General features: G+C 39.4%; 2 protein-coding genes across 3 annotated transcripts; one reads left to right on the forward strand and one right to left on the reverse strand.

Annotated features, from left to right (window-relative positions):
* Nucleotides 1-2: 2 nt before the first annotated feature.
* lrrc8ab (leucine rich repeat containing 8 VRAC subunit Ab) lies at nt 3-11,004 on the reverse strand. 2 transcript variants are annotated; one of them, XM_071483671.1, is made up of 4 exons: nt 10,865-11,004; nt 10,156-10,281; nt 5,696-7,814; nt 3-5,511 (listed from the first exon to the last, which is right to left on the reverse strand). In XM_071483671.1, the coding sequence occupies exons 3-4, from the start codon at nt 7,805-7,807 to the stop codon at nt 5,236-5,238; spliced, it is 2,388 nt and encodes a 795-aa protein (XP_071339772.1). In that variant the 5' UTR covers nt 7,808-7,814; nt 10,156-10,281; nt 10,865-11,004; the 3' UTR covers nt 3-5,235. The 2 variants fall into 2 exon arrangements, with proteins under 2 accessions (XP_071339772.1, XP_071339773.1); XM_071483672.1 differs by lacking the exons at nt 10,156-10,281; nt 10,865-11,004 and adding an exon at nt 9,485-10,142.
* Nucleotides 10,323-16,504, forward strand: hscb (HscB mitochondrial iron-sulfur cluster cochaperone). The gene is made up of 6 exons (XM_071483673.1): nt 10,323-11,541; nt 11,657-11,753; nt 14,622-14,711; nt 14,887-15,031; nt 15,896-15,943; nt 16,096-16,504. The coding sequence occupies exons 1-6, from the start codon at nt 11,186-11,188 to the stop codon at nt 16,188-16,190; spliced, it is 831 nt and encodes a 276-aa protein (XP_071339774.1). The 5' UTR covers nt 10,323-11,185; the 3' UTR covers nt 16,191-16,504.
* The last annotated feature ends 1,747 nt before the right edge of the window (nt 16,505-18,251 follow it).

Here is an 18,251-nt window from a genome sequence, read left to right on the forward strand (position 1 = left end):
TACAAATTTGGTCAACCAACTTTATTTTATTTTACCCCAGTGAATGGTGTACAAGAGAGGATGAGACATGTTCAAAAAGAATAGTCACTCATTATCTCATCATTCATTTCAATACTGTTGCATTTATGATTTCCTTTTTTAATTAAAAACGTTTGGCAAAGGAAAAAAAAAAAAGAAAAAATACCACACTAAACCAAATTTGTACATCACCTTTGATGACTGGAATTGAGGTGGGGGACATTGAAAATAATTTTGTACCCAAAATGATAATTTTAAGAGGACAAAGAACATGGACATCAAGGGGGGACAAAGTCCAATTCTGCAAACCTACGAAAACTCACTCACACACAGTTCATCTGTACTAATCACGACAACAATTCTGACATGACACAGCTCAATTAATACGTGGTAATTGACGAAAACAAAGAATCAAGGTTAAACCAAGTGGTTTCTTTAAAATCACAAACACATTTTGTTTTAAACCAGCAGTCAATATTAAATACACCCAACTAGAAAAGAATTTATAGAAATGCATATAAAAATGTTATCACAACTGTTTAAATAAATAAAAATACCAAGTGTAATAAAAAATAGGCAATCAACTCAAAAAAGAAGTGAGTACTAGCTGGTTTCCTGAGAAATTTAGTTATACTATTATAATACTAATAGCTGTCAAAATGAAAATAAAACAAGTCAAATGATCAAAAAAAAAAAAAAAAGGGAACACAGAAAAAGATTAACAATGACTTTGAGACAAAAATCTAATCTATTAACTGATACTTTATCAGCAATCTAAATTATGTATTTTTTAATGTACTGACCATTTACTTGCAGTGCTCACTACAAGACTTTACATTTGACATTTGTGATGTCACTTTTAATTATTATAGTTGATTGTCTTAATCTGTGGTGTATTGCTGAGGCATTCTGGGTATCCTTTAAAATGCTCCAGTTTGGACTTATAGGTAAGGACAAGGAGAATTGTTTTTTAATATGTGTAGTTTTCTATTTGTAAAATACTTGAATAATCACACACCATTTTAATCTCGTGGCTGGCAGTCATTCACTTGAAACTTTCCCACACCAGAAAAACATACAAACACATGCGTTGTATACATTAAGCTGTATACCATTATTTGCATTTACCTAAATGTTACTTGTGGGAGAGGTGCTGTAGTGCAAAAGCATTCTCTAGGATCAAAAATCTCCTCTAATCTACTTAACTTGATATTCTCAACATCACGTTGGTAAAATGTGACAAAAAGAATGCCCATGCACATTAGAAAACTACATCACTACTAACTTTTACATAGTTTAAATAAAGGCAATATTGCACAATATAGGATAGTTAAACATGTTCTTGAAATAAATGTACACAATAATTCCTATGCTTTTTTAACCCAGTTTTTTTTTTACTGTATATTGCTACGGTCCAAGTTTTCTTGCAGTTAGGTTTATTAAAACATAAACTGATATTTTATTCTCAGAGTAAACACAAGAAACCCTGTTGTGTGTGTTGTGCTGTGTCAGAGCTGTGCATTGATCTTGAATTCCCCGTTTTTAGCATCATGTTGTTAACTGTGGCAAAATGCAAGTGCAGAAAAGTCTCTCTAAGGCAAAAAGTATTCAACTTTTCTCTACAAGAGATCACACTTTGAAAACCGAGAAATAAATGATGACAAATTGGTGACCTGACCCGATAAAGTATAGAAGCCCATTGACCCATGACAAGACCAAAAAAAAAAATTAATAAAAGTTCTCAAAATATATCCTACAAATATGAGAAAAGCATACAAACGGTGACAAAATATGACAGCAAGTCAACCATCTCATAGATCTAATTCAGTAAGTCAAAATTATATTTCTTTGTAATCTTATGTAATCTTTGAGAATCTTTTTAAATAATTTCTAGCATTTTGTCCTTTTCTTTCATCTCCCTGGCAGGAATGGGTGAAAATATGAGATGAGTGTGTCTGGCACAAAAAACAAACACACAAATAAAATCCATCACTCACACTCACACACTCACACACACAAAAAAAGTCCACTATGATTCCCAAAATGAGCGTTTGTCACTTCAGCAATTAATACTTAAACCCAACTGCTAAATTTCCAGGTCACTTTTACAAATAAGACTGGTAGAAGTTTTACTGGATAATATAAATCAGAATGTAACTGTCAGCAGCAACACTGGTTAAGAGAGTTAAAAGCTGCACTAGGGCAGACCCTTTATAAAAAAAAATAAAGTTAGCACAGAGCACAGCCAATGTCACAAGGTGAGGCTATAACAGAGAAGAATGTCTCATTAGTCACATTTGAGACACCACATGTATATTATATTTATATTACTGAGCATGGTCTCTTATTGAAAGTCCACAGGAAGTGATGAAACCAAACCATTTGAGCAAAATATAACACAAACAGCAAAAACTGTCCATTACCATTTTGGCCTGGGTAGTCTAGTGCAGCTTTGAAGACAATTATCTGCATCAAAACATAGTCAACGGATGCTACAAAAAAAAAAAACCCCAGAAACGGAGTAAATTAAAGTTAAGGCAGCTGACCTGACATCCATGGCTCTTTTCAGTAATGCCTCCGATTCTTTCTTGCCACTGAAATACATTTCTTCTTTTCATTAAGTGGAATGTGGCTTGTTTGTTATAAGCTTTAAGCTTTTTTTAAAGTAAAAATTAAAAATCAGAATTTCATGATGTTTCAGAAATGGCCATTTTGGACATTATTGCATTGTTCTTTCATATGTAGTTAAAAAGAAAACTCAGATTAAATCATTAAATCATTATTCAACTCACCTTAATGAAATATGTATGAATTATGTCGCAATTGAGATTGTTTACATCAAAGGTGGCTGTAAATTCACACATGGGTGAAAACATCTACACTGAACATTGCACAATATTTGAGTACTGCTGTTCAGTTATATTAAAATAACAGAAAAACCTCCTTATTAAGTAGAAACATCATATTACAATGTTATAATAAACTGAAAAGAACACAAGGCCAGGTGCCTGGAAAACAGAATTTAGAACCTGTCTGGTCTTTAACTTGTTTGCAGACAGTTAACACTTAACTATCAGGGCTTACATGTAGACCAGTGGTTGCATTCACCATATCAAAGGTAATTAACCAATCTAGAGTTTCAGGCAAGCATCTATGCTAGTTTCAGACATATTGTCAACATTTGAAACACATTTCAATATCTCTGTTATTCTCAAGCTTCATTTGAATTCCTTTGATGCAGACATGACACAATTTAATTCAAAGCCTTGTCAGTATTTTCCCCATATTTGTTCATTTTGTTTTGTGCAATTCATTGAAAATAAAAACTGTGAATGCAGCATGACAATGCATTGGATTTGCTCAATTCCCACTGCTTAGTATACTGACAGTAAGGGCTGGGTATCCGCTTCCTGATAAGATGCTCCAATAATGTGACTGTGGGGGTGGGAGGGTGGATATTTGTTTTGCTAGTCCACTGGGTAGCATTCAGTACAGTGACTGCCCTTCCTCAAACACACCACAAATCTGTCTCCAGAAAGAAAACCTTCAACCCCATCACCCTGCCACAGGGATATCACAATAATACAAATAAATGCAAACACAGATACAACTTGCAGTGGGCTTGTCGCTGCGCCCGCACTTGCTGCCATTTAATGTGTTGTTATCGTTTACTATGCCTGCCCTCCACAATCACACATCTTCCTCCAGAAAAAAAAACCATCAACCCCTTCACCCTGACACAGGGATGTCACGAGAACAGATATTTGGTAGTCAGTGCCGATACCAGTGAAATTCCATGATTCTCAATACTGAAGTCGATACCACAGCCAAAAACAGAAAATAACATAGTGTCCTGACACACATGCATGTGTACACACCTACACAAAGTCAGCGTGCAAGCAGCATTTTTGACTAAAGGTTAGTGTCAGATTTTGACAGACTGAACAATGATTACAGTATCTTACCAATGTCGTGAGCACCCAGCTCACATTATGAGCATATAAACGCCACCTATCAGAATTCCCAAACAATAATGGAAACCTTTCAGGATGTTTTGAAATGTTTTTAATACAAAGTTAACAACTGAAACACACTCACCCTGAATTCTGTGTTGAAATGCTCTGTGACTCTGTTTGTATACTGACTTTTGGTGATAAATTGCACCCGCACTTGCTTCCATTTAATGTGCTGTTCTTATTGTTTACTGAGCCTGCTGCCTCTTTTCCAGTTTGATATCAGACTAGAACTCTCGCAGGGTCATTACAATGCCCTCGTAGGCCCTGGAAGAATCACATCATCACACTGGCCTGTGAGATCTACGGCACCGTCACACTTTCAGATTTTGGGCATCGACTTGTTACCAACACCTTCTCAGACACAAGGATCTCAGAATCTACAACTGTCTTGACATGACTCATCATTAGTTCTCCCTGATTTGAGATTTCATGTCATACTCTTGTGATTTTCTTAACATTTTCAAACAAAGCACATATTAAGGTATCTGGAGGCCATTGTCATCCCTTCTGAAGCAGACACATGCTGACCACCAGAGGTAAAATTTGTTAGGTCAGTTCTGGACAATAGGTGGAGAGTTAAAATAACCACTATTCTGACTCCGTGACTGTGTATTAATCAGATGGCTTGTCAAATATTTTAAATGAGCATCAGCCTAAATTTTTTCCAACCAAAATATATGACAGAGTTTCATCCTCTTGACCTCTTGGATTTCATGATTCTTCCTGTGCATGTTATGATGCAATTGGGAGCTCAGTATAGCTCAAAACAACTGATGCAAGTGCTGGTTGCAGTTTGACTGTTATCTATACACAGCAATTAGGAGGGAGAGGTCTTGGAGATCACCTTACTACCTCATGTGTAAACACAAGCTGCCAATCACAATGGCACTGCTTCATTATTGCTAAAAAGCATCGTTACTGGGTCATAGCGGAAAGACCTAAAGAAGTGTTTGTCGGTGAATTAAAAAAAAAAAAAAATCTACTGGAAAGTTAGGAGCTAAGAAAAACAACCACAAGCTTCCAGAATTAGTATTAAGGTTCTGCCAAACTGGCACTGGTTCTCGATACCCAACCTTACTGGCAGTACACTCCAGCAGGTCGAGTGCCTGCTTCAGCAAACCCACTGGGACAGTCTGGGCATTCCTCCTGTGTCAGGGCCCAGTTGGTGAGTATCTGTTTTCACTCACAGTAACAGACCCGTCTAAGCTTGTTCTTTGTCAACCTTCCACAACTGTTCCTTAACTTCTGAGGGCAGCGTGTTAAAGAGGTCCTCTTCTACCACGAGACCGGTTCTCTTTAGCTGTCTGCACTCGCTCAGCTCCACGGGCAGACATTCCAGACGGTTTCCTCTCAGCTCGAGCTGCGTCAATCCAGTCAGCTCTCCAAACCGCGACGGCAGAGACTGCAGGCAATTGTTCCCCAAGTTTAAGGTGCGAAGCTTCTTGCACTGGAACAACTCATTGGGCAGACTTTCAATCTTTATTTGAAGGTAGGGAGGGAGGGTATTGTGAAGGGAGAGAAAAGGAGAGAGATTATAATTTCTAACTTTAACATTTTTCATCAGCAGACAAATTGTTGCTAATGAACCACAACAGATAAAAACAATCCAATATACAATCAATAAAAATCAAAATGGTGAAGAGTGATATTACAGCACTCACCCTGTTGGCTGTCACTGCCAGGTACTGCAGATTCTGGAGGAAGCCAATGTCTGTTGGGATATAGGTCAGGTTGTTATGGCTCAGGTCCAGGAAGCGCAGCTTGCGGCAATAAAACAATTGGCTGGGGATCTTCTCAATCTTGTTTCTGTTCAGGTACAGCTTTTCCAGGTTGGTGAGCGTGCCAATCTGGATGGGAATGTAGGCAATCTGGTTGTACCAGAGCTTAAGGCAGACCAGCCGATGAAGGTGCTGGAAGCTGATGATCTCCTCAATGGTCTTCAGGTTGTTGTCCTTCAGGTCAATCTCCTGCAAATTGTGCAAGCTGAAGATTGAGTGCGGTATTCGCTCTAGATCACAGCGAATGAGCTCCAGTTCCGTCAAGTTGACCATCTTCTTCAGGCTGTTGAGCACCATCAGCTTGGTGCCTTCATTGTTGATGGAAAGCTTCTGGAGGTGCATGCCCACGTCAGTCACCACTTGAGGTAGCTTGGTGAGATTGCTCTTCAGACGAAGAACTTTGAGCCTCTTGAGCTCTCGGAGCCCATCGATGACAATGTAACGGTTGTTCTCAGCGCTGAGATTCCCTGTCAGATGGAGCTCGCTCAGATTCTTCAAACTGTAGATCCATAAGGGAATCTCTTTGATGTCGGTGAACTTGATGTGCAGAGACTTCAAGTTCTCACGCAAAAAAGCCAATGCCGGAGCCTCGATTTTAGCTGGCGTGTGATACAGCCACATCTCTCGCAGGTTGACCAGCTGGGCGATGATCGGGGGGATGGTGACATCTGAGATGAGCTCCAGTTTAAGGACCTCCAGCTCCATCAGGTCAAACACTGTGTCTGGGATGCCACTTAGCATGAAAAGGTGCAACTCCAACTTCTCCTGAGAGTTCTTAGTTATCCGCTGCCTGAGCTTGTCTAGTGTCCACTCATTGTTGAGGTTCAGCTGCCTCAGCTTGTTTTCGCTTACTTCTGAGAGGAACACTGCGAAGCGCTTGGAGTACAGAGGGTCATACTGATCGATCATGTGCAACATGAATGCAAAGTCGTTCTTCACATCGGGTATGTCACTGTAGCTGCTCTCCTCGCGTATTGACTCAAAGGAGTATCTCTTTAAAGAGCGCCGAAGCATCCAGCAAAGAGTGTACATGCAGATCAAACCATACACCACCACTAAGCTAATGTAAAAACAGGCCAAGATTTTAAAAAGTGTAGCCAACGGATGAGCGCAACGGTACACGCTGTAGCCCGTCAGACTCTCTATATTTACTGAACAATCGACACTGAATTTAATATCGTGCACGTAATACCCCGTGTAGCAGATTATCAAAATAAACTTGATGACTTTGATAATAGTCTGTCGGATGTACAGTCTGTACACAATGTCTCCTTCTTCAACGTGTATACGGAACTTCTTCACCTTTTCAAACAGGGCTTTTGCCTGTTCACCCTCTTTTTTGTCCAAAACCCCTGTCTCTGTTCTATCCACAATGCCTTGCTCAAAACGTGTCTTTGTCCTTTGGAGCATAGGAACGCTTGCTTCAACATCCTCACTAATAACGGACTCTTTGTGGTCCATTGAGCCGTTCATTTTCATTGGTTTTGGGTCACTCTCTTCGACAACCGTCTCTGACAGTGCCCTAGTTGTCCATGGGGAGTCAAAGCATTTCAGCAAGATGGACACAAAGTGCTCTAGTTTGGAACTAGTCCGTGGAAACTTAAACCAAAAGTTGCTGCAAGCTAGGAAAATAAGGGTGTGGAGTAACACTAGATAGGGGAAATACTTGGCAAACCAGTGTAATCTATTCTCATAACACACAGCATCCACATAGTTGTACTGGTGGCGATCCAGATCATACTGGATCCCTTTGGGCTCCAAGAACAATGATGTGGAGAGGGTGGAATTAAAGTTCTTCTTGCAGGTCTCATTGACCACCCATTTACAGGGCAGGCAAATCATCTTGTCCTGGGTGACCTGCAGTGTCCCTCCAAACACAGAAATCATCAGCATAACAATGGAGATGTAGTCGGTGAACACATCCCACCATGGTTTCAGGATACGGTATGCTGGCTGTGTATCCACAAAGTATCGCAGCTCAGTGATGGGGATCATGGTTTATCTGTGAGGGGTAAAAAGAGGATTTGAGAAAATCATAACAGAGTGGAGTGAAATACTGTACAGTGTTGTACAAATCAAAAAGCTCTTTCCCATTAATGCCTGAACAGTCTTTACCTGAACCACAACTCAATACCAAGCTGACAAATCAATACTGAAATGCTAACTAACAGGGTCATGTGTCAGATAATTCCAGACAGTTTGTTTGAAGGCTGCCAGGAGTAATGAAGTAGAGATTCCCAATTGTTGTGACAAAAAACAGCTCAATTGACTTCACTGTTACTGATTTACCCACAGCTCAACAGGCACAATTAATCTTGCTTTCAAAGGGGTGCCATACTGGACATAGCATGTCAAATGTTGTGGCTAAATTCTGTTCAAATTATGATTATGACACCAATACTAAGTACTTCAAATTTTATAAATGTATTCTGATACTTGATTATTTATAAAACTATTGAAAAAATGAAACTGTTACACAAACAGTGATAAAGACACAGTAACTTAAATCAGTCTTAAATATCTGAACAATAACCAATGGTTCAGTAATGGTGCTGATACTGATTCGGGGTATTGTACAGATGCAGATGCACTAACTTGGACTTTTTGCAATGATATATACTATGAGACAATGGAGTACTGCAGGAATGAGTCCTACAACCTGGCGATAAGTTAGCATTTTTGCACTTCTGGTGCCCGTGGCCCAAAGATGATGGGTATTTTGAATTGATGTTTTGTTAGATGCCTGAAATAAGGTCTGTGGTTAACAAAAGCTCAAGATATAAAAATGACATAAACTATGTCAGTAAATACTACAATCTTGAATTTTTAAGTGCTTATGTGTCCTAAAAAGGCAGTTGCTAACAGGAGACTAAATGAGAATACAGAGGTTGTTGAGGGTTGTCAGGGAATAATCATCATCATCTTATCATTATGTTTATACTTGCACACTTACTAACTTTCTAAGATGAAGTCATGTGACTGTGGTGTAGATCATTTAGAGCCTAACATTAGCTTTTTGATTCTTTTGATTGTATCATAAAAGTGGTGTTCATTCATGAAAGTTATCCTGCTGAACAAAATGTGTAAATGTCATCAATCTTTATTATGACCAAGCTTATTTTCTGTAATATTCCAAAAGCCAACAGAAAATTCCCATTCCCTTTTTGTGGAGGGAACCAGAGTGAAGCTAACTTTCCGGTTGGCCTACAAAAATATGTCAGACACAGAGACATCTGTCCCTTTAACATCACTGGACAGCCATAGTGAATAATGCTGCAAATCAATGACTGGGACTGCTTCATGGCAAATTGAATTTTTGTATAATTTCTGTATCAATGTATTAAGGTGCCTTGATTTGTCATGTATTAACTGAATTGACCCAAACCAGACATTCCTGTGTATTTAAAAAAAAAAAAAAAAAAAAAAAATCATTAAAATTTTAATTTGTGCTCCAGAAAATGTATTACATCATGATATTCTGAAATAAAACTTCATAGAGGACTTTTATCCATGTCATCCAACTTTAATTAGGAGTAAATCTTATGTATCTGTGCAATCTAAAATCTACACATGGTACAAAAACGTTCTTACTCCACTATTGGTAAAAAAAAAAAAAAAAAAATACACAAAACTACAAAAAGCCCACACAGGAACAACGTTTTATGTACTTACAAATCCAAACAGTAAAATGCAATAACTCCATACATAACCAGGCAAGAGTGATCCAGAACTACTCCGTTGCTGCTGCTGTACATCAGAGCCTGATAAAGCCCTCCAAATCAACCTCTAGCCTTGTGCGAGTGCGACACACCCAGCATGTGAGCTTAAGAAAGTCACTCTTCTACAGATGATGTTCCGTTTTGGCTCATTTAACCCAAACAACACGACTGCCAGAGGAGCCACCTTGCTCCCCTGCTCTCTATTCTTAGCCATTTCCGTTAATAATACCCAGAGTATTGTCTGTGGGGGCCTTGAGAAGCACCTCCCTCGACCTTCAGGAGGAGATCCTGTTTATCTTATAGGAGCTGCTGTCTCCAACCAGTGTCTCTCTGGAATAATCTACCGTCACCTTTTGCACCCCCAAAACACACACCTACACATACACAACAAGAATCAAGAGCTGGCATTCATCACTGCTTGTACTTTGTTAGGAAACTGTAAAAGCGAGGAGTCAAGACGCCTAGTCTGATCCTTGGCCAAATAAGCAAACCTTAGACTGGCCCCGGTTCAAAGAAACTTTTGTTCACATCACTGCTATTTCAATCATAGACTGTATATAGATTCCAATGCAGTAGCCTGGATTGGGTAGATTATATAGATCGCTCAATACACAAAACTCTCACCAATTTGGAGGTGTTATCTGTGCTCCAGTGCCCGATGATGTCCCTGGTGGACCAGCCACTCTCTGTGTATCCAAAACTCTTCATGGACCATTTCCCGACTCATCGTCATGGGGGTTAATAGAAGATCTGAAAAAGACATTAGGAGATGGAAATGTGGCTCTATCTGTTCTCTAAGTTTTGAGTTACCTGCCGCGTATAAACTGAAACAAGTTATGTTTAAACAACAATAGCCCACGACAGACGACGTGTGCCTTATTAAGGAGTGTATGATATATCGTGGTCAGATACTTATGTTAATCTCCATTTAAAGTGGTATACCCTTTATCCATCAGTCACCGCTCATAACACTAGCATAGAGTGTCTTTGTCATCTGGCTAGGTAGCTTGGCAAGCTTCTCAGCTGTAAGTTAAAGCTGAGTGTTTTCCTCTGTACACTGTTAAACAATGTTACAGACTGCTGTTGAGGAAGTGCGCTGGTGTCTGACAGCAAGCTACCTACCAGAAATGACCACAAACAAGAGCAAATTTTGCTGTTAAAAACACGTTAGCAAACTAAGCTAGGCTGCTGCTAGCTAGTGAGCTAGCCTAGCTATACACTGACCACCGGCTCTTTCTGTCATCGAAAGTTGACGTCCTGGCGAACGCTGAAGTTTATATGTCGGTGGTACACAGCTACCGTGCTTTCAAAACTGCTAAGGGGTTCAACTTACAACGTTTGGTGTGCTGCGATCAGATCCAAGTCTACTTTAACAGCAGTAGTTGCTAACAAACTGCTTGCTAGCAGCTCAGCTTGCTAGCTGTTTTTCTTTCCAGCACCTCCGAGACGGCTCCAGTCCTCCGCTTACACCGCCCAGCCGAGGGGTGGCAGGATGGCGCTTTTAACAAACGAAGAAGAGCGCCCTTCTTCTTCTTCTTCTTCTTCTTCTTCTTTCTCTGTCTTTCAGAGAGAGGGATGTTGATGTTTTGATAGGAGGATGTCATGTTTTGATTGACTGTTTAACAGCACCAGACAGTGTATTTTAATTGCCGAAATGTTGTCTTTGAACTCTTTGCGGATTGTGTGCTCATCCCGGGCTGCACTGCTGTTGACGAACCGACTGTCCGTATGTAAAGCTGTTACATGTTCAGCACACTGGACGTCTGTCAGCCTCCCCAGCAAGGACGCATGGCAGTGCACCGTGAACACCAGAGCACCGGTGAAGGACGGAGGCTTAACTTACTCCACCAATCGAGCCAACTCACCGAGGAGTTACTGTACAAGCCAAGTCAAACAGAACTGCTGGAACTGTGAACAGCCTCTTGACAAAACGCCTGCATTCTTCTGCATGTCCTGCAAAGTAGTCCAGCCCCCTGAAGAAGGGGCATCTTACTTCCAGATCATGGATTGGTGAGCATCTTGTCTCCCTAATTATTACCCACTCTCTTATCTCCATAAACATTTTATAAGTTAAGTTAGTCTGTGAGCAAAACTTTTCATGTTACCATGTGTTGCCTCTTTTCAGTGACTACACATTCACACTGGACACACAAAAGCTACAGAGAAGATACTTGCAGCTCCAGAGGTCTCTACATCCTGACAACTTCAGCCAGAAATCTGTGGTAGGCAGCGGGGTGTAAAGGGAATCCGAAAACAGAGATCAGCTGAGTGAGATGGTCTGAGTCAGCAGAAGCTTTCCTATCTATTAGTGACAGTGTGACACAGGAAACTGGGTCTGACCCCTGGACTGTGCATTTTTGTTTTGTTAGTGTGATTCATTGTGACTTGGCCAAACCAAAATAATTTGGTGTAAAATTTAAGGATGACTTGGTTAAAGTACGTTGCATCCGCAAAGCAACTTTCCCTACATTCAGCTATCAAGCAAACAAGGCAAGGAATCGAAAGCTAAAATCCTGAAAAGATGCCAGGACATTGCTTTTATAAAGAAAGGAGAAAGGAGTGAATCAGTTGACTGCAAACAACCTTATAACGACAAATTTTACAGTATGATCAATCATAATTTGACAGGATTATTTAATGACATTAATGTTGGTTCGCTATCCCAGCAGGCTGTTCCAGTAAGCAAACACACACCAATCCCAGGACCCTGGAACTGGTTTTCCTAAGTATTTCTTAATGCTATTAATTACACCTGACATCTTGTCATGTCTACTGTGAAAAAGGTCTATAATAAAATACTTTATATTTTAACTTTAAAATCATAAAAGTAAAGGTTAACCGAGAGAAAATCAAAGTTTGACTTATGGCGACCTTTCCAAACTCCATCTATCCATATATTTCATAACTTTTGCTACAATCGATCTGTGGTGCAGGGAGAAATTATGGCTCGTATGTCTCAGAGAAACTGCAGTTAAAACTGAAATCCAATTTTTGACCTAAAACATGTTTGGGCAGAGGAGGAAAAGGAAGCAGCAGAAATTCCACCCCAAACAAACCAGCAAAGTTAAATATAGAGCAGCGACTAATGACCACTTTTCATCTACCAAGTGTTTTCATGATTAATAAATCAATTATTAATCATTCGGTTTATAAAATGTCAGAAAATGGGGGGAAAAAATGCCCATTATAATTTCCCAGACCCCAAGGTGACCTATTGAAATTGCTGGTTTTATATGGCCAACAGCCCAAAACCCAAAGCTAGTCAATTTACTACCACAACAAAGAAGAATTTCAAATTCTCATCACATCTTAGAAGCTGAAACCACAAATGTTTGGCTATATGGACTTAAAACAACTGAAATGACATAAAATAGTTAACGATTCATATTCTGTTGCTCATCTAATTGATTAATTGACTAATCGTTTCATCTCTCATCAAATATATGCTGGATATCTGTGAACTTCCCCTTCATGTAAACATACAGCCGATGAAAATAAAGCTGCACGGAGCAACTTTGCTTGTTGTTGACTCTAGCTTACAGAAAAAGGCAAATGTTGACTGAACTGTAATTTTTAAAAGGGCTTTCCACAAATTTTAGGCATAAAGGTCAGTTTGAAGTTGTGCAGAGTGCAGTAAAAACCGTTCTATAATGTGGCTATGGAGGAGCTTTGTCAAGCCATGATTATGTAATAGTGATGTCATCAGGGTTATTTCAGCTTGGACTATGAGGCTACGGAAAGCCTCTGTTACAGAATGGGGACACGGCTTCCTACCAGGTAGTGTCTAATGATGGGTGCTATCAAGTTGCATTATGGGAAATGCAGGATGCAGTGTTTTTTGGAGCTTGAGCCATACTACTGCCTAAAAGTGGATATGTCTGCCTCTGCTGCTTTAAGAAATGATATAGAACACATTAATAAAATGCACACAGCAAACTCGTCATGGTGAGTGTGGAAATAAATTTGCTCTTTTCTCCCTCTTCACTTTTAGTTTGTCTATTTTTTATAAGCAGACAAGTGCACCTCTCTAAAACCTGAATTTTGTGTGGGAAATAGATTTGAGGTACTTGGTAAATTACACTCTGCCCAAAGCACAGGGAAGCTGATGAGAAGAGTTGGACTATATTTTACAGAAAAATTGTGACTTCATCAGCTTTAAAAATGTCATAGAAAGAATTGAGACTTAGAAATGAGACCGATGCGTCTGAGCAGTTAAAAGTTGAAAGTAATAAACAGGAGAAAAAGTTTCATCATCCAATTATTAAAAAAAAAAAAGCATTATGGATACAAGGAGGAGCAGAGGTCTGATGCTTCATATGTAATTTATTCTGTACACTCGGGTGGAAAAGCACAATGCAGAATGTTGTCAAGATATGATATGAAAGCTAAACTCATATTCAGCAGTGTGTGAGAGACGACCATTTGCTTAAATGGTTTCTTCACACACAACCTGTTCAATATTGTACTGACTCCGTTTTATTTATCAGCACCTCTGGCCATTTCTTCTTAATTAGACATCCTCTAGCCTCAGGGGTCTTCATCATATATGGAAAACTCATTACTTATACAAGGCTACAAGGCAGCCACCTACTGCACTGGTTATTACAGAAACAGCTCCACACGATGGGCCCATGGGCCAGAGCTTGAGACTATTGATTTTCTCGAGAGCTGACAGACCTGATAGCTGCAAAATGTACTCAGATCTGCCAACCATTTCCAAGATATTTTCCTTCCCGTCTTGTTTCTACGCATCTATCGTGTCAAACTTCCACCTGCACCCCTTGAAGGGTCCCAGACTGCTCGACTACAAAAGACTAGCTGTATGTCATACACCTAATTGACAGTTGCACCAAGGACTTGGTGTTTAGAAAACAGACAGTGGTATAGAGTGGGATGGCAACGTATACAGAAACCTCAGACTGTCTTCCCTTTTGATGTCTAATTGTGGATAATGTGATTTGTTTTTAAAATGCAAAGTGTGCCATTCAAAAATCATAATAATACAGATTCTCTTTCCATTTTTTAAGGAATGAATACAGACTGAACTTGTCATAATTAGAAGCAAAACTCAACAGAGCCCTCTTTTGCAGAAAGAGCAGGAGTATTCAGAAAACCAGTCGGCTCTTGTGAACAAAGCATACAAGACTCTGCGTAAGCCTTTGAGTCGCGGTCTTTACATGGTGAGTGTGAAATCTCTGCCTCTGCTTCTAATGAACAGTTTATTTTCATAACTTCAAGCTCAGTCTGTCTGATCCCCTGTTCAAGAGAGACAACTTTACCATCTGACCTTCATGAATGGTGACATGCTTTCTAAAGGAGCAGTGCAGTTTGATGAACTACTGCCCTATGTTTCAGCTGGAGCTGGAGGGGATGCGTATAGAAGAGGGCACCGACGCCGGGGCTGATGCGGAGTTTCTAATGGAGCTGATGGAGATCAATGAAGCTCTTGATGAAGCACAGACTCCAGAAGAAGCCAATAAGATCGCCCAGGAGACAAGAGGTAAACTAATATGTCTTTTCAATCTATTTAGTGAGAGTCTGGTTGAATGATTTGAGCTAATTATTGAGAATAATTTTGCACAGGTGGGAGAACAAGTCCCTGGTTAATTGGTGGCTACACATCAGCTATTTCCGATTAGACTGTTAAAATTCTGTATTAAAATGAAACATTAATAGCAATACAAGCAGCATAGGGATGAACTGCACCTTGAGCATGCTGAGACATGCTTCAGTTTAGAAGTGAAAGTTGTAAAGATCCCAGTTCTGCTTGATTCAGAGATACCTGTGGTTACCATGGCAACAGCAAGTTGAGTTTCATAGCACAGGCAACAGTAGCAGCTACTTTGTCAGAAATACAACAGAAGAGCAAGCGGTGGATCTGTTCACAGTGCAGCCAAACAAACCCATATTGTAGGTGTGCATATGTGGGCAATTTGAAACACAGCTAACAACACTAACAATGACAACTAACACATATAGAAAGGTAATTACGGAATTGAATACATTTAATAGCTAATGCAGAAAATAAATGCTGTAAATAAATGCCATTATTGATATACTTTAACCAAGTGCTAGTTTCAAAATCTAGAAAATAATCAGTGATGCATACATGATAGATCTACAGCATGCTTGTCTATACAGTCTGTTCAGTATATTTTATTGAGCTCAAGTGCAGGAGGATGCACATGTCAAACTGTGTTAACACAATATTTCTCAGATTTTCCTAATGCTGTTTTCATCTCAAATCAAGCAGTAGCTCTTAGAGGCGAGCGTGCTTTTACATTTCTAGGAATGAAAAGCGCCATATGTGCTACATCTTGTTAACATGTGCAGAGCTGGAACTTGTCTCCTCTTTCACTTGCAGGAAAACTGGCAGACTTGACAGAGCAAACAGATGCTGCCCTCCGTAAAGGTACTATATTCAGATGTTGCGCTGAAATATTTTCTCTTCCTCCCACTCAGCCCTTTGTTTGTTTTCTAATCTATGCTGAAGCTTACCTTTAAATCGCCGAGTGAGTCATTGATTGAACTTACTTTTTTTTTTTGTTTTGTTTTTTTAATCAGGGGAGCTTCAAACTGCCAAAGCGCTGCTTGCCCAAATGAAATACCATGCAAACATCGAGGAGAAAGTGAAGGAAAAACTTGCTCAATTCATGTAATTTTTCTTCCCTTATTTTCTGCCACATTATTTTATATATTTGGCCACTTTTGTACAGGCACGGACACATCAATGTACATTTGTCTAGAATTATTTAAAATTACTGTACAAGTTGAATAATAAAACTTGTAATGCATTATACACAACTGAATTAATGGTGATTTGTACTTTAAAAACTGTACAGCTGTGAGGATGTAATTGCATGCAAACAGTGTCTCCCTTGAATTTCACTAATTTTCACAAGCCTAATCATATCTGCTTGTACCTAATGTATCATTAAAGATGACAGAGATCTATAATTGGTTATGATTAAAATGCTGCTTGGAGTGTTTATATGATTATCCTGCCTATCAGTTCAGCATTTTGTCATGTGGGGCTCACACACAAACACAGGACTCCCAGTCAGTTCCCCAGGTTACCTTTAGGTGGAGACATTACACCTCGACAATCATCATGCAGAGGAAAAGTACATGCTGTACAAACTGGATGTGAGAGCAGGAGGAAGTGTTTTGTTTTTTATTTTTTTTGAGCTGGACAAGCTATTGAATTGATAATGGTGGTTTCATATGTAGCATTAATGCTATGATAATGAGGAAGACCCCAGTGAATGACGATGACTTGATGAGCCAAAGATCTGTGGTCTATTTAATGTCTTGCTCACAAATTGAGGCACATTGACCCTGTACACCTATCCCTGCAGCACACTGACTGTATCAGAATATAAATTCAACCACCTTCCCCATCATTTAATCTTAAGCGTTTTTTTTTTTTTTTTTTGTAGTAGAGGAAAAAGTGTTATAATCTGTAATTAGTTTGCAAATTGGAGCTCAAGTCGCATCAAAGCTTTTGATCCGAGAAAGTGATACAGTTGTAATCACACTGAAATATGAGGGAGTGTCACTTAATCTCATAGCAGAAAGTGAACCGTCAGATCACATATCATACGAAAAATGTTATTTGAAACACACCAGCATCCCAACCTAAACTGTTTTGCGTGTAGTAGTGGTTTTACACCGACACTGTTTCTCTGTGCTGCATGGTCCACTGGCACATCCCTCTGTAACACATCCTGACGGGTTGTTTATTAAGTCTGGAACAACAACAACAACGTCATGTGTCTGAGGCTGTTTCGTTTTTGTTTTTTTTTCCTTTTGTGGAGAAGCAGTTTCCTTAATACACATGGATTGACATCAAATTAAACAAGACCACTCCCACCACAAGGAGACTAACAGGCCTATTTATTATTCATGTTGTAATCGAAAGGCATCTACAGCGCCTTTAAATTAATGAGAAAATGTGATCGACCAACACTGAAGCCGCCGCTGTCTCCCAGAACTCTTTGAAATTGAGTTTGAAAGACACAAAAAGGGAAAAAACTCACTACAGTCGGGCTGTGAAATTGACTTGGATGGGAAAGCTTGGCAAAATGAACTAGGTACATGCGACCACCATGCAGCTTCTGGAATGAGTTGGGTCAGCATCGGACACACTACACAATTTAATGCTGCTGTTTGGGTGTTTACTAGGATCTGCCAGCCATGGTGCCCTGGTTTAATTCAAATATTCTGTACAGGTCTTCATGATCCAGTAAATACAATTCCTCTTGGTTATGTTAGTTTCTGCAGTAGCTTGGCATTATAGGGGAAAAAAAGCGAGTTAGATGAGAAGATCAATAAACACTCTCATATCTGTCCACTAAATATGAAGCTACAGCCAGCAGCTGGTTAGCTTAGCCTTGGATGGAGACGGTAAACGAACTAAAACCATCTGCTGGCTGGAGCTTCACATTTAGAGGACACATGAGAATGGTATCAATCTTCTTGTCTAACTCTCCTCAAGAAAGCAGAAGCAGATTCCCTTTGTATTATAGATGTTTTCTTGCAACCCAAATGACTCATTTTAAGTAAGTGTAGTAACTTGAAAAATGACTGGAGAACTATTTTACCTGGATTAAGGTGTCTAAATAAGCCTTGCACAACGTGACTAATAATGCATGTCATAATTGCAGTATTAATCATCTCCATATGGCCTTAAAATAAATATAATAAGAAGATTAATGTGT

This window comes from Trachinotus anak, unplaced genomic scaffold, assembly GCF_046630095.1.
Source record: "Trachinotus anak isolate AG129_WGS33_773 ecotype Australia unplaced genomic scaffold, CSIRO_AGI_Tana_v1 ptg000008l, whole genome shotgun sequence".
Lineage (NCBI taxonomy): Eukaryota > Metazoa > Chordata > Actinopteri > Carangiformes > Carangidae > Trachinotus > Trachinotus anak.